Here is a 15,160-nt window from a genome sequence, read left to right on the forward strand (position 1 = left end):
TCCAGTTAGTGTTGGGCTCCCCTAACCCCTCCCCAGACCAACAGTTTAGAGGCTGCCCCCGCCCCAGCAGGGAAGAGTAGACACAGATGCTGGCAAAAGGGGGACAAGCACACAAGTCAGAGAAGTAGAGGTTTAATAAGGAAAAATGATGTCAAAGTCAGGGTCAGACCAGAGCCCTGTTTATACATGATCCTTCTGTCTGTGGGCTATTTGTAAAGAGCCGGGGCTATCTGTCTGAATATATATGAGGACTTTATCTTTCTTTACCCTCCATCTTCCCAAGGCCCATTCCCTCCGTGGCCGGCTTCTTAAGCAGACCAGCATGACTGCTGCAGGAGGAATTGGAGGGGCAGAGGTCTACCAGCTGGACTCTCTAATGTGGAACAACGAAAAGTTTCCAGTACTTAGAGGAAAGCACTAATTAGATAATGTGAGGAACAGCTAAAGGAACTGGGTTCAACCAGCTTTCAAAGGTTTTGCATTTTTTAAAAGGGTAGCAAGGCGTGGAGAAATATTCCGAGAAGTCATGTTAAAACATTAACAATACTTTTCTTTGACAGGTAAAATTACAGGTGACTTTTCTCTTTTCACGGTACTTTCTAAGGTTTGTGCGTGAAGCATGTATTACTCTTGTAAGTTTAAAAGTGTGATATGGTAGTTTAACTGATCAGTCCAGAAAAAAATGGGGAGAGTTTTCTTGGGCTGTGCTTTAGTTTGGGAGGAAATCGGCTTTGAGGTCATTGCTGTTTCTGGTGCAGGGAAGAGGTCATTGTGAGGTCATTGCTGTTTTCTGATGCCCTTGGGAAAGCCCCATCCTCGGAGTGCTAGGGGCTCCCTGGGACACACGTGCCCAGCAAAGCCTCACAGGCAGCCCTGCCTACGCCGCCTCTGCAGCAACTCGGTGGAAAGAGTTTCCAAGTACAAAGCAAAAATCTGTTGATGGAGGCGTCAGGCCAAGGCCTGTAATCACCGAGCAGACTGTGGAGGAGGTGACTGGTCCCAGGGACACCCTATCACGAGGCCACATTTTTGGCACCTCTGTACACAAGCTCTAATTTATAGCTGTCTGGGATCATCCTCCCAGACGGAATACATTTGTCCATTTTTGGCACCGATGTGTTTGATTCATAATGGAAAATTAAAAGAGAGGCTGCAATTTAAAGCCAAGGGGCAAAATGAGAAAAACTCTGCGCCTGCTCGTCCACACCCCCCAACCCCAAACCCAGGCTTTCCTCCTGGGTCAAGGAAACTGCGGTGCGGCTGAATGTCATCACTGCGGAGGGAATCCTCCCAGCATGCCGCCGGATCAGGAAAACTGTGGGCGCGGGCCAGGTCAAGCCCGAGGCTGCGCCTGATGACAGCCATCACCGATTTGGAAAGTGGCATCAACAGGGACAATGAAGCCCTTTGGTCCTTTGCAACTCACTGTTCTTTCAAGACTCTTGAAATACTCTGTGTTCACTGGACTTTGGTTGCTCTATCACACACCTGAAATTGCTTGAAAAAAATTCACACCGGGCTTCCCTGGTGGTGCAGTGGTTGAGAGTCCGCCCGCCGATGCAGGGGACACGGGTTCGTACCCCGGTCCGGGAAGATCCCACGTGCCGCGGAGCGGCTGGGCCCGTGAGCCATGGCCACTGAGCCTGCGCGTCCGGAGCCTGTGCTCCGCAACGGGAGAGGCCACAACAGTGAGAGGCCCGCGTACCTCAAAAAAAAAAAAAAAAAAAAAAAAAAAAAAATTCACACCAAGTCCAGTCTAGTCAGGGGCAAAGTGAGCAACTCTGGTGTCAGTAAGGCCCATTGCTCTGTGCGTCCCATACCCGGGAAGAGAAGTCTCACTGAGCAGCCTCTAGTGCTAAATTTTAACCCTACTAGACCAACCCCCCAGCCCCACCCCATGCCCCCATTCTCAGCCCCTCCTTCGCATTCAGATACAACACTGTACCTCTGGTTGCACCTCAACACTGCAGCCAACATGAGAACAAATAAGGATGGAGAGGCTGCCCCTTCATGTTGCTTTCCTTCTCGTGCCCCTGCCCGTCCTCATCTGCTCTCCTTCCTCCCTGTTTTTCACGGAGGAGGTAACTATGGTCCTGACTGGGTACCGTGTTAAGCATTAGGGAAGCAACGATGAAAAAGACATGAAAAGTCTGACATGGAAGATAATCCTGTAAACTAATAAATGCCACAGGACGCAGGAAGTGCGCTCCATGGAACTGCTTCACTGCCCAGGGATTAGAGCAAAGCGTGATGACCAGCGTGCAGCAGGTGTTCCATTTTGACTTACAGCTTGAAGAATGAGTTAGAAGTGTCGGAGCAGGGAGGGACTGGAGGGAGGAGTGAATGCCAGGCAGAGGGAACAGTGTGGGTAAGGGCTGCGCTGCCTTTCACGGAACCCTGTGCTGGGGAGAGAGAGGAATCTGGGGGAGGTCAGAGTCTGGGGCTTGAAACAGGAGTTAGGGCACACGGCTCACAGCTTGTACTAAGCTTGCTACCGTTGTGGAAGGTCCATGGCAGGGCCTTGAGGAGAGGGGAGGTGGGAGCCCTCATTCTGATGGGGGCAATGAGCAGCACGAGTGCTGCCGGATGCCAGACACGATGAGAAGCCAAAGGTAACGACCTGAGTGGTTGAAGGCCAGAGGGGGGATGTTAGGGGCTGGACGCGGTGATCGGCGAGGACCATGATGGATCCACTCTACCAACCAAAGAACTTTGCCGAGGGCTACTCTGCATCCGTGACTAGTACCAATCCCTATGCCTTTGGAACAATTACCATTAGAAACACTGTTTTTCCAGGGGTGGACTTTTTCATACAACAGCATGAGTAGGGCTTTGATGCTAATCATTTAATAAACATTTGCTGAGCATCTGTCGTGAGCCAGGAGGCAAGGATTCATAGATAAGGAAGATCCAGTTCCTTCTCCAAAGGATCTCAGGGGCTAGTGGAGAAACTGATCCCACCTCTGTGGCCCAAGAGGGACTCTAACAATGCAGGTCAGAGAACCAGCCCCTGAGAAGACTCCAAATGTCATCATTCTTTGCATCACCGTTTCTCTTCTGTGCACCAATTGTGCATTAAGCACTCAGAGAATGTGATGCAACAGGATTTTGAGGGCAAAAGTGTGTACACTATGTAAAAGGAAGAGAGAAGTAAAATAGAAAAGGAAGATAGAAATGAAAGGAATAGACGATGACATTAGATCGGGGATTACCTGGTACGATTACATTATGCATTTTCATGGACAAGTCATTTCAGTAGCTAACCATATTCCAGAGAGTCTGCAGGACAAAGTTGCAAATTGTAAGCATATGTCCATGGAGAAGACTGTATGTGTTCTAAAACTAAAGCAGCAGAAAAGAGGACTACAGACCCAACTGGAAAACTTTTAAAGCAAAGTGGATGAACAAAAAGTTTCCTTTAAGTAATGCCTATCTGCCAGAAAACAAGTCATTTAACATGAAGCAAAGCTTGTTATTGGATTTCAATTATATTGTGCTGTATTTATTTCCACTTTCCTGGGATTGCTGCTGAAATGTTCTATCTTGAGGACATATTCTTTTACTTAAAAAAATTTTTTTTTCATGAATCACAAATGTGGTTCTTAGGAAGGCACCAGATTGGAGGGAGGGTAGTGCTGAGATACAAAAATGTGAAGATCACTCCCCAGGCCTGGGTCCTTCATTCTTCTCAGCTCCCCCCACCTCCACCCCTTGCCTCCAGCAGAAGGTAGCCCACCCTGATCACAAAGAGCGAATACATGCTACTCTGCTATTTGATGGCTAAACCCACCAGAAAGCTCCCTTTCTGGGTAAAAAGCATCACTTAGGGATGTTCTCAGGCAGCTCATGTGCTTTTCCCTAGATAGGAGACCCAGTTAATTATCCTCAGAAGCTCTAGCCACACAGTTTCAGTTCCTTCTCCCACTTGGGGACCCTGCTCTTGCTATTTCCTTAGCTTACAAAGTTCTCCTCTGCTCCCCTCCACCTGGCTCACACCCACTCACAGCTGTCAGCTCTCATGTCACTTCCTCTGCAAAGCCTAGCCTAGCCTAGGTGTGTGTCTTCCTCCATGTCTCATATAACCACTTCTGTTTAAATATTTCTGTAATTAAAAAAGAAAAATTAAGTCCTGAGCTATGTGAGGGAAGGGGCAGGGTTTATATTGCTGTGTCCCAAGCACCTACCCCTCTGCCTTGCACAGCCACCTCCCAACAGACATCTGTTAAATGAATGCATGGAGGGCCTTCACAAAGGTACAATTTAGGCTGTGCTATTGACTGAATTGTGCTCCCCGCCACAATTCATGCATGCGTTGAAGCCCTAACCCTCAATGTGATGGTATTTCAAGGTGGGGCCTTTGGGAGGTGATTAGGATTAGATGAGGTCATGAGGGTGGGGCTCCCAAGATGGGATTCCCTCATAAGAGACACCAGAGAGTGCTTTCTGCCACGTAGGACACGGGGAGAAGGCAGCTGTCTGCAAGCCAGGAAGAAAGCTTTCACCAGGAACTGAATTAGCTGATACCTTGATCTTGATTTTCCAGGCTTCAGGACTGTGAGAAATAAATTCCTGTTGTTTAAGCCACCCAATCTATAGTTGTTTTTTTTTTTTTTTTTTTATGGCGACTTGACCTAAGACAGGCTGATAGAAGCAATTGTGAACAAACTCCTTCACAACCCTCCAAGGGAATACTTCCCAAAGTACTGATTTCAAATTCATCTGCACCTGGGAAACACTGTGTAGACACCTCAGATGGCACTGTGTGAATACACTGTTGAATACACTCAGCAAAACACTTTCCCACAGAAAAACAAAACAAAACTAGAGAAGGTAGTATCAGTTCTGTGTTTTCCAAGCCTGCAGGGATGTGTGCCATGCATCAGGCATGGACACAAAGAATAAATCTATACATGCCTTTTATAGGCAGGACATATGAATACTTAATGTAATCATGGCAACACACACACACACACACACACACACACAAAATGCACTTGAATGAAAAAATAGACAAAATGAATTCCATATTTCTGCTCCTCCAGGGTAAATACCATGTACATACATACCCAACTCTTTTGCAATTCTATTCTTTGGGATGACGTCACACAAAGAGGAAAATGACACTTCAATCCTAGAAATGTCATTAAAAGCTTTTAAGCTAATACTTGCTCTTGGTGGCAATTCTCACCCCAGATGGAATCATGTAATGAACACTCACAATTCTTGATCTGATTGCAAATCACATTATGATACCATAAGGGTAATGGGAGCTTCATCCTTTTAGCAGGCAAAAGTCGGAAGCACATTTGCTCTAGAAGATGATACTAATTTTCTCAAAGAGGTAAGCCAGCTCCCAAGATTTTCATCCAATTATGCAGTGAAAGCAAGGCAAGGATTGAGATGGCACTTTCTCAAAATCAAGGATTTTGTCAGAAGAAACACAAGAGCCAAATGCCATATGACATCCAGGTGAAACCACCTCTGAGGAAGCTTGCTGCCCTTGCCTCAACATCAGGACCAGGTGAGGTGGAATTGGGAGGCAGGACTATGGTAGCATATGATGAGACGGCTGCTAGGTTGGAAATGCATGGCTGTCAGTCTGGAAACGCACTGGTTAGTTGCCAGTGTTTCTGATTTCCCCTATTATTTTCCTCACAACAATTTCATAAGAACAAGCTTATGCTAAGAAATTCCTGAAAGACTTCCTTCAGGTAAGGATATATTTTAAAAATCAATGCTTAATTCTCTGCACTAATGGATGGGTTCTGCAATTCAAACCACAATAGAGCAGGAGTGTTCTATGCATCTCCAGAAAGATAATTGAGCTACATATTTGTCCTAATTATACCTTCTGCTGTTTGTTTAGGTTGTTATAGTTAACTCGTGTGGATCAATTGACATTGCTGGGGGGTGGGGGTGGGGGATAGTACAAAAGTGCTGGGGGGATACTAAGGTCAGGGGAAGGAAACTGAGCCAGGATGAAACGCTTGCTCTCAATGATAAAGCAGATAAATATAGATGTGGAATGTGTATGTATTTATTCAGTGGTTGTACACAATGCCTTTTTCTAAAGAGATACAGGGAAAAGGAGAGATCAGTAAGAATTAGGAGAAAGATGATGGCTGTATAGTTTTCTTCATACAGTAAAAACAAATGCCACAGGCTACTGGCTAATGATTCCACTGTGCAGACGGCTGTATCAAATGAAGATCAAATACAACTAAAGTAAAATCCAATCCACCAAGTTATCAAAGTGATTTAAAGCCAGTGTCTGTCTTACCTGACCGGGGGGACGAACTCCAGGAGGACAATAATGGTCTTTTCTATGTCTCTGAACTTCCTCCTGGCAGCATCCAGCTGGCTCTTATCCCAGGCTTGCCCTCTGAGTAAACACGACTTTGAGGGCTACCCTGAATTCTATGGACATCTCAGCTATATTGAGCTTTTACATAAGCAAAGATGGAATATTAAACAATATTTATTTTACAGCCTAATATTTTTCAAGGTAGTTTGAGAGAACTACTCTTGAGCAGATAAACAGGATTTTTGAATATCAATCAATAATAATGACCTTCACCCGGTTTTAGTTGCTACAGACAGACAATGGGAGAAAAGAATGTTTCAGGTAAAACTCAGGTTAGATTGGAACAAGCCAAAACACTTTGTTTATTCAAAAGTTAGCTTGAATGGAATCCTGAAAGTCTTGTATTCTAGAGAGAATTTTTCTTAACAGCAATTTGACCAGAAATCATTTGGGGTCAGAGAGGCAGGCAGCACTGGGCCACTTACAGGGGACTAGATGGGTACAGGGAGCACAGGGAGACCACATGGGCTTCCTGGATGAGTGGCAGCAGCTTCCAGGCCCCACACCTGCCCCACTGGGGGGCTCTGTTGTCCCTGCCTAATTCCTTTGCCCCAGTTTATAAGCTGGCTCTTTCCCAGTCACCATTACAATGGGGAGGACAGGGCTTGGCACACACCTTGGAACATTCCCCAACTGCTCTTGTAGAAAATTTTACCTCTTCTGAGTATTAATAATGATGCTCTTGGACAGGATAGTAACAAAAACAATCCATATGTATACGCTGTGTTGTCGAGGAGTTGTAGCAGATAAAAACAGGGGGTTCTAGGCATCCCGGGTTTGAATCAGGCTCTGCCACTTTGTAGTCCTGTGATCTCGGGCAAGTCCCTTAACCTCACTAACCTTCAGCTTCCTCAGCTGCAACGTGGGGGTAATAATAGTGCCTCCCTAAGAGATTAAATGAGTTCACCTTACACACTTAGAACCACTCAGAACTGTGATTGCCCAGCACTTATTGTTATTATGGTGGTAGACTCACTAATGTTATATTCAAACTGAAAACTTAATCCTACTCAAGATAGGAAACACCATGGCCATGATTCTAATGATTTAGTCCTCGGCTGCCTTCCTCTACTAATTTTTATTTTAGCACTACACTCTTTCCATGACAGCTGGGATTCCCTTGAGTTTCTAAACCTCTATACTAGGTATGTCGGTCCTGCTTTCCAGAAAGTATGTTCCCCCTCTCTCTTTAGTTTTAGTTTTTATAAGACCCAATAAGAGAGAAACAGGAAAAGATGACTTATGAGAGAAAGAATAACTATATTTAGCCTAGAGCTATCCAAAAGAACTTTCTCCAGTGATGTAAATATAAATGTTCTCTGTCTGTGCTGTCCAATACTGCAGCCACTAGCCACCCATGGTCACTGAGCACTTGAGATGTGGCTAGTGCAACTTAGAAGCTGAATATTCAATTCCTTTTAATACAGATTAATTTAAATGTGAAAAGCCACATGTGGCTAGTAGCACAGCCGCCATATTGGAGAGTGCAGGTCTGGAATTCACATGCTCATCAGAGCTTCAATCTTCTCTTCTTGTCAGTCTGTAGACTTGGAGTGGTTAAGAGGACAGTTTCTGGGGCCACGCACAGAAACCCAGCTCTGCCACTGGCCAGCTCTGAGGTCTCGGACAAGGCTCTTAAACTCTCTGTACCTCTGTTTCCTTATATATAAACTAGGGGTGACAATAGCTGCTATTTCAGAAGGTCATTTTGAGGATTAAGGAAGTTAATATACAAGATGTGCATGGGAAAGCAGCGAGCACGTACCTTCCATTTATATAATGCTTAATATTCTTCTTCAAGTTTTTGCTACTGAAATTAATTTTAAACACTGTCTCTTGATACATACCCTTTCTCAATTCCCATCTTGCTTTTCCTCCGCCTTAAACCAATCAGGGGTGTTCTCAGCCTTACTCTTCTTTCTCCCACATGCCAGAGCGTTATGCACCTCTTTGCACCCGCATTTCTGGAATGCATCAACACAATCCAACACTGGATATAATCTCCCCGACCATAAACTTCATGTTTTCTAAGCCAGTAGCATTTATTATACCTTATATTCCATGTGCCCTCATAAATGTGTACAGTGAAAAGAACACAGGGTTTAAAGTCAGAAGACCAGGGTGTGAATCTTGGCTTTGCTCCTCCCTAACTCTTGGACCCCAGACATACTGTGCTTGCCTCTCGGCTTTCACATCAGTAAAACGGGGATTACATTACTTCATGGGGTTGTTGTTGATTCATGATCAAATGGGATAATGTATGTAAGAGCATTTTTAACCCAAAGCATCATAGGAATGTTAGTTTTGTCCCTAATTAAATCCAAAGAGGATGAAAAAAGCAAGCCAAGGTAACCCCTATTCGTCCGTATCATGTGCTCTCAGCCCATCTGGTCGTCCCATCTTATGGGCTTCTTTCTCAATTCCTTCTCCTTAATTCCTTCGCAAGCATGACATGACGGTTAGTATAGTGTCACTTACCCAAAGATACTACATATTCTGGAATAACACAGTGAAGCATAATGGGCAATGGACAGGTGGCCTCCTGGTAACTGTAGAAACCAACAAGTCTCAGTGTAAAAGAAAATTCTTAGAAGAATAACGGTAAAGTGGTAAATGGGATTAAGAGAACTGCCACAAGGAAGCCAGGTGAGCAGGCCTAAAGGAAGGGCACTCCCTGCCCCATTCAGAAATGAGAGCCACCAGTGGATCTTTGACCTCTTAAGGCCACATCTAAACCGGTGCTTCTCAAAGTGTGTTCCCTGGACCAGCAGCATGACCAGCATCTGGGGGCTTCTTAGAAATGCAGACCTACCAAATCAGAAGAGATATTTGAACAAGATTCCCAGGTGATGTGTATTCATGTTCAAGTTTGAGAGGTACTGATCACCAAAGGTTTTCCTATTTCTACCCCCTGGCCTCCCCTTGGTAGCACAGAAGCAGGGCGGGGAACAAACAAACAGCTCCAGCGCTAGGGTCTCTTAGCCAGAGCTGTGCCAGTGACTGCCGAAGCTATTCTAGGTGCTGAGAGATGGAAGAAGAAGGATACCAGCACAGCACACTCCCTGCCCCGAGGAGCAAAGACATTAAAGAGACAGTAAACTATACTCAAAGGCACAAAGGAGCACCAAATAAAGGTCTTTTGAGTGCCTCAAGATCAAGGACTGTGTCTTAACCATTTCTGAATGCCCAGCATTTGGTAGGGTGCTGGGCACAGAGTTGGTGGTAAGCACATACCTGCTGAGTGACTAACTGCAGAGGAAAGAACCTCTCCTTTTGACTTCAGGCCTTTGATAAGCTACAAGACTCTTGCCACTTTGCTTGGTTGGTTGGACTTAGGACACCTGTTTCCTACTTCTCCTTACCTTTATGAATCTCTTGGATTCTAGATTCCACTTTCCCACTTGTTTTCTAGTGTTTAAATATGACTACCAGTAATATATATCTGTGTTACTGAATATTTACTATCTCATGTACCATACTTAATACTCTACATATATTTACTCTTTTATCTGCACCAAGGTCATACACTGATGTTGATACTTGATTATGTCCATTATATAGATGAGAAAATGGAGGCTCAAAGAGGTTAAACAGCTTACTAACCAAGCACCCCTGGTTAGTAAATACTATGGCCAGGAATAAACCCAGGAAGTGAGATGCCAGTATCCACCTTCCAGGCTTTGAATTCGTGGATATGAATTGCCACGCTGCCTAGACCTGGCCGAGGTCTACCAGACTCCTGGAACCATAGCTCTGGCTTCTGCAGGCCGGCTCCTATCATAGAGTCCTGCCCCTCCCAGCACCACTGGGCCCCTCTTATCCAAAATAGGGGAGGCTGCCACTCTCTCCCCACCTTGACAGAAATCAGAAATGGAGACTATCCAACGACAGGGCCAAGGAAATTCCTATCTGCCTTCTGGGGTGGTCTAGCTTTTGGGTGGACCCCATAGAATACTTTCTTCAGGTATTTTTTTAAACAAGTCTTTCTGACAGGTGGTAGCTCTGGAGCTACAGTTTGAAATGAATTTGGGAAAGAGGAGTAGACAAGTCAGACATCTCGTAAGCCCACGAGACACGGTCTTTCCTAAAAGCACCTGTTAGGCATCACCAAGTGAAACTCCAGAGCTGCATTAATAACAGTGAGAAGGAAAGGAGAGCAACTTCAAACAAGCCATATATGGCATCTGACTCTCAACGACGAACGGTCCTGCTTCCTGTTGGTCGGCGACCCTGAGCAGCTCACACAGCACAACGATGGGAAAACGCCGAGTACACAACAACAAACCAAGGAATAAACAGAGCCCAGGTTTTTTTCTTTTTTCTTTAAACCAACACACGTGGCTTGGTAGATTGTGGTGTTTTATTTATATCACTATGCAACGGAGGAGGAAAAAAAAAAAAGGTGATCGCAGTGAAAGGCATGGGACCATGCCATGCTATCTGACTGTAATGTCCGAATTTAGACATGACAGATATTGGGAGGGGTTTCATGTTAGACATCAGCCATGATAAGAGAAATTAATTTAGTGGTGCTTGGGGCCAGGCTTTACTTTTGTTTTGTTAAAATTCAATGGTGAGCACAGTCAGCAGCCCTGGGCCGGGGAGTGCTCTGCTGGCTCAGGCAGGCTCTAGCTGAATGTTTATAAAACCAGGAGCACAGCCTAGGGAAACTTCACCCAGCTGCCAGAAGGAGGCTGTGAATCGATTTGCAGATCACAAAACATACCCCACCCAGCCTCTGCGTCTGCCTTCTGGTGAGTTCCTGACAGGAAAGGAAGTGCTGTCACCCAGGGGGACCCCAGACCTCAGAAGGACAGGCACGCAAGCATCTAAGAGTGTGTAAATAGAACGCCTGAAGTCATGGCGAACGCCTGTCCTTCCAGGAAAACTGTCCCCTGCCCTCTCCCCCTTCCCCAAACTTCCCACAAACCCTCTAACCAGGAAAAAAAACAACTTCCAAAACTAGGGTGGGGCTTTCCTGGAATCAGGTTCCCTCAGTTACAGTGAAGGTACACATCTAGACAATTTATCCCAAACAATCGCTTTCCTTTGAATCATTAGGAGCCTGTTTCAGGTCGCCCCTTTCCCTTTGGTTGTACAGTTATAGACAGGGGAGAGCTGTCTGTGACTGCTGCTGGTCCCTGGTCCTCATTCCCCACGGAACTGAGAGTGAGGAGAGGCCCCATATCCTCTTCCTGGGCCCAATCTGTACAAAGAACAAACCGACAGGGAATGAGCAGGAAGAGACAGGCTCAGTCCTGCAGATAAAGTTGACAATTGATTACCTTTGCAAATCGGGAAGGCCATTTGTATCCAGTTCCTAATCTATTCCTAATGGAATAGATTCATCCATTCTTTCTACAGATGTTTATGGAATGCCTTCTATAAGCTGGGTACTATTAGGCGCTGGAGATATATCCCTGAACAAGACGGAAAAAGATTCCTGCTCTCAGAGTATTCTAAGTCCTAGTGGGGAAAATCCACAAGTACAAACTGAGAAGCCAGTATGTAGTTATCCTAAAGCAAAGACAAGCTGTAAGTTACTTGGCAAAGATATACACTATTCCCCGATATTAAGGGACTCTGGGGAAAGAGCGCTAACTTTTTTTAAATGCTTTCTATGTGCCAGGCACTTAATAATAAAAGTAATAATTTAAAAAATTTGAGCACTTACTACATATTGGGCTCACAGGAAGGTGAAGTCAGATACTTTACATATTTCCTTTGAATCCTCTCAACAACTCTTTTACCTCAATTGTTCAGCTGAGAAAACAGGGCTAGAAGTAAAGATGACTTGCTCAAGCACACTCTGCTTGCGATCTCTGCACTTGAGCCTGATCCTTTTGTCAGCTGGTGGTCACACTCACCCTTGCTCTGTTCCTCTGCCCGTGGGTGGTGTGTCACCCCCCTCACCCTTGTCCACCTCCATCCTACCAGTCCTTCAAGCTTCAGCTTAAAGGTCCCCGGGACAACTGTCCCAACTCCTCACTATTGCTGGGAACTCCTTAATTAGGTCGGATATATAAAAGGTCACGCCTAACCCCAGTGGCTAATACATGATAGGTACTCTAACATTGCTTTGTTCCTACTTCCCTTCCTTCCTGTGTTTAGAGTCAGAGGTGTGAAATTTGTCACTTGATTATATGCTGTCGTTTTTTTTTGTTTGTTGTTGTTCTATATTCATTGGTCATTTCCTCAACTAGATTAGCAGCTTAGGGAACAGTATTTTTAATTTATAAATTATATATATTTTTGTCAATATAAATTATGTATATTTATTTATATTTACATATATAAGCTATTTTTCCTGTTCTTGTGCATTGATTCTTTAACAGAGTGGTTCTCAAACTTGAGCAAGCATAAGCATTTCCTGGACTTGTTTAAATAGATTGCTGGGTCCCTCCCCCAGAATTTCTGATTCAGCAGGCCTGTGATGGGGCTGAGAATGTGCGTCTCTGACAAGTTCCCAGGAGGTGCTGATGCTACTGGCCCAGGACTCACACTTTGAGAACCAGTGGTTAACTACATGTACCACAGTGCTTAGGAGCATGAAGGCTGAGTCTGAGTCCCACCTCTGCCACTCATTAGCTGTGTGACCTTGGGCAAGTGGACCTATTTGAGCCTCAGTTTTTCCTTATTTGTAAGAATGGGGAGAATAATAGTATGCACCTCAGGATTGTTGTGAGGGTTAAGTTAATTATGAATGCAGTGTGCATAGCACTGTCCCTTACACACTGAAAATGCTCAATAAATGTTGCCTATTATCTCTGGACAGGCTGGCACAGCATCAGGCACTAAACAAGCACTGCACCCGGCCTAAGAATTCCTTCTCAGACTTCGATAAAACCTCTTTTGAATTTGTAAGCAGTGAGAGTGAAGAGTGTCACTAAAGCATGACATTTATAATTAACAGCTTTTGAAATTAAGCCAGACTATTAAAAAGCACAACATAAAGGGCCTTTAGAAATGCCCTTCCCGATAGTATGCTGGATGTAAATGCCCAAGTGTACAAAAGCCATGTGTATTTTTAAAATTCAGGGCTGTCTGTGGGGTACCTCCTTCACACCTTCCCCTGTTGCAGGATGCTGAGGATGGCAACTTGACCTCTGAGAGCTTGGAATTGCTGGAGTCACCCAGGCATCTGGGCTAATGGGTTGGCAGACACAAGCAGAGACCATCCTTCAATAATTAATTAGTTGGAGTCACGGGAAAACAAACTCCCCAGAGCAGATAAGACAAACAGCAACCTCCTTTATCCTAGTTATTTTAAAGCACCCAGCCCCCTTGCTGCTCCCTCCCAGCTCTAAGATACTTCTTCACCCAATGCAAGATCTGTATTTTCCTTCAGGGTCTGTCTGAGCAGTTATAGTGACTGACATTCCCTTGAGGAAGCCCAAGAGGAAATGTGCAGACAAGACAATTTTCAGACCTTGTCTCCCAGTCCTTCAGGGCCTGAGGCAGAATATCCAGGAATCTAGGGATGGTCTAGCCCTAATCTTGTCCCAGTAATACAGGAGACAAGGGTCATGGCCCTATCAGCCGGTGAACCACTAATCCTGGGAATGTTGTTCATTCAATGCAAAGTTGAATGAGATCATCTCTGGGAGCAGTAGGATTTAGCAAAGGCTTTGAGCTGGGGTTTGTGGGGAGGTGCTGCTGTCCCTTGGAAGCCCCTCCCTTCCGCCCATTCCCTCACAGAAGAGCACCACCGCCTCCTTCCATCCAGCGGTACCCTCCCCTAATGCCCAGGAAAAGGCTGAACCCCCACCAATACCACTTCCACTGCTACCCCCAATTTCCTACACAAGCCCGCCACAGCCAGGTGATGTCTCTGCACACTCCGGATGGGGCACCACCTCTGGCAGTCCCGGCGCCCTGGCGGGCCCCTGCTCCAGCGGAAAGACAGAGCGAGAAGGGGGTGTGTGCGCAGAGAAGCTGGTGGCCCCGCACCTGGTGTTACCAGACTCCAGATGAAAACCGAGGCAGAGAGGTTCCTCAAAGGGAAGAGCCGCACGGGGTCTCCCCCCTTTTCCCATTTCTCATTGCTCAATCTCTCTCTCTGTCGGTTCTCTCCCCCTCCATCTTTCCCTCCCTCCCCCCTCCCCACCCCGCCCGCTTTGTCTGCCTTTTTCTTACCTCCGTCTTTTTGAACACCCTGCCTTCAGGAGCCCGGCTCGGACGCCGCAGCGGTCAGCTCCCCGGGGACCCCTGCCCTGTGTCCCCGCCCAGCCCCCTCCCCTGCCCGGCCCTCTCCGCTCCGGGTCTCACCCAGAAGAGCAGGTTGAAGCCGAGCAGCAGGTACTTGATGCACCGCAGGGCCCCGCCGAAGCGCCCCATGCTGCGACCCCGGCGGCGGGATCCCGAGTCCCCAGGCCCGGGCTCGGAGCTCCGGCAGTGCCGGGGGCCGGCGGGGAGGGGGCGGAGCGCGAGGGGCCTTGGGCGGGGCCTGCGGGGGGGCGGGGGGCGGGGCTGGAGCCGGCACAGGGTGAGAGAGGGCCGGGGAGGACCCCGAGCCAAGAGGCTGGCGATGGGTGGGAGCGCCGCTGGGTGGGGGTCGAGCGGCCAGAAGGAGCAGGTACCCCGCTCACCTCCGGAACGAGAGGCCGCCTCCTTCCCTCCCCAGGCCGGGCGACGCGCCCCGCAGGCACCCTTCTCGCGGTGGTTATCGGAGCATCTGCGAAGAAGGAGCGTCCACTGGGGACCCGAGACTCATTTAATCAGAGCTCTGTGCAGAGACTCATTTGAGGCCTGCGGTGATGGTTGAGAATAAGGACACGGCCCTGGTGGCTATGGAAA

At 46.7% G+C, this 15,160-nt stretch overlaps 1 protein-coding gene across 3 annotated transcripts in view; it reads right to left on the minus strand.

Annotated features, from left to right (window-relative positions):
* The window catches only part of TSPAN2 (tetraspanin 2), a 41,018-nt gene extending 26,294 nt beyond the window's left edge, over nt 1-14,724 (minus strand). For 2 of the 3 annotated variants that reach the window (XM_065888381.1, XM_065888390.1), the window contains exon 1: nt 14,633-14,701. In XM_065888381.1, the coding sequence (XP_065744453.1) occupies nt 14,633-14,701 (69 nt within the window). Of the gene's footprint in view, nt 1-14,632 lie in introns of all 3 variants that reach the window. The other variant, XM_065888370.1, reaches the window with a different exon arrangement.
* Nucleotides 14,725-15,160: the final 436 nt, after the last annotated feature.

The sequence above is a fragment of the Phocoena phocoena genome, chromosome 1, assembly GCF_963924675.1.
Source record: "Phocoena phocoena chromosome 1, mPhoPho1.1, whole genome shotgun sequence".
NCBI classification, from domain to species: domain Eukaryota; kingdom Metazoa; phylum Chordata; class Mammalia; order Artiodactyla; family Phocoenidae; genus Phocoena; species Phocoena phocoena.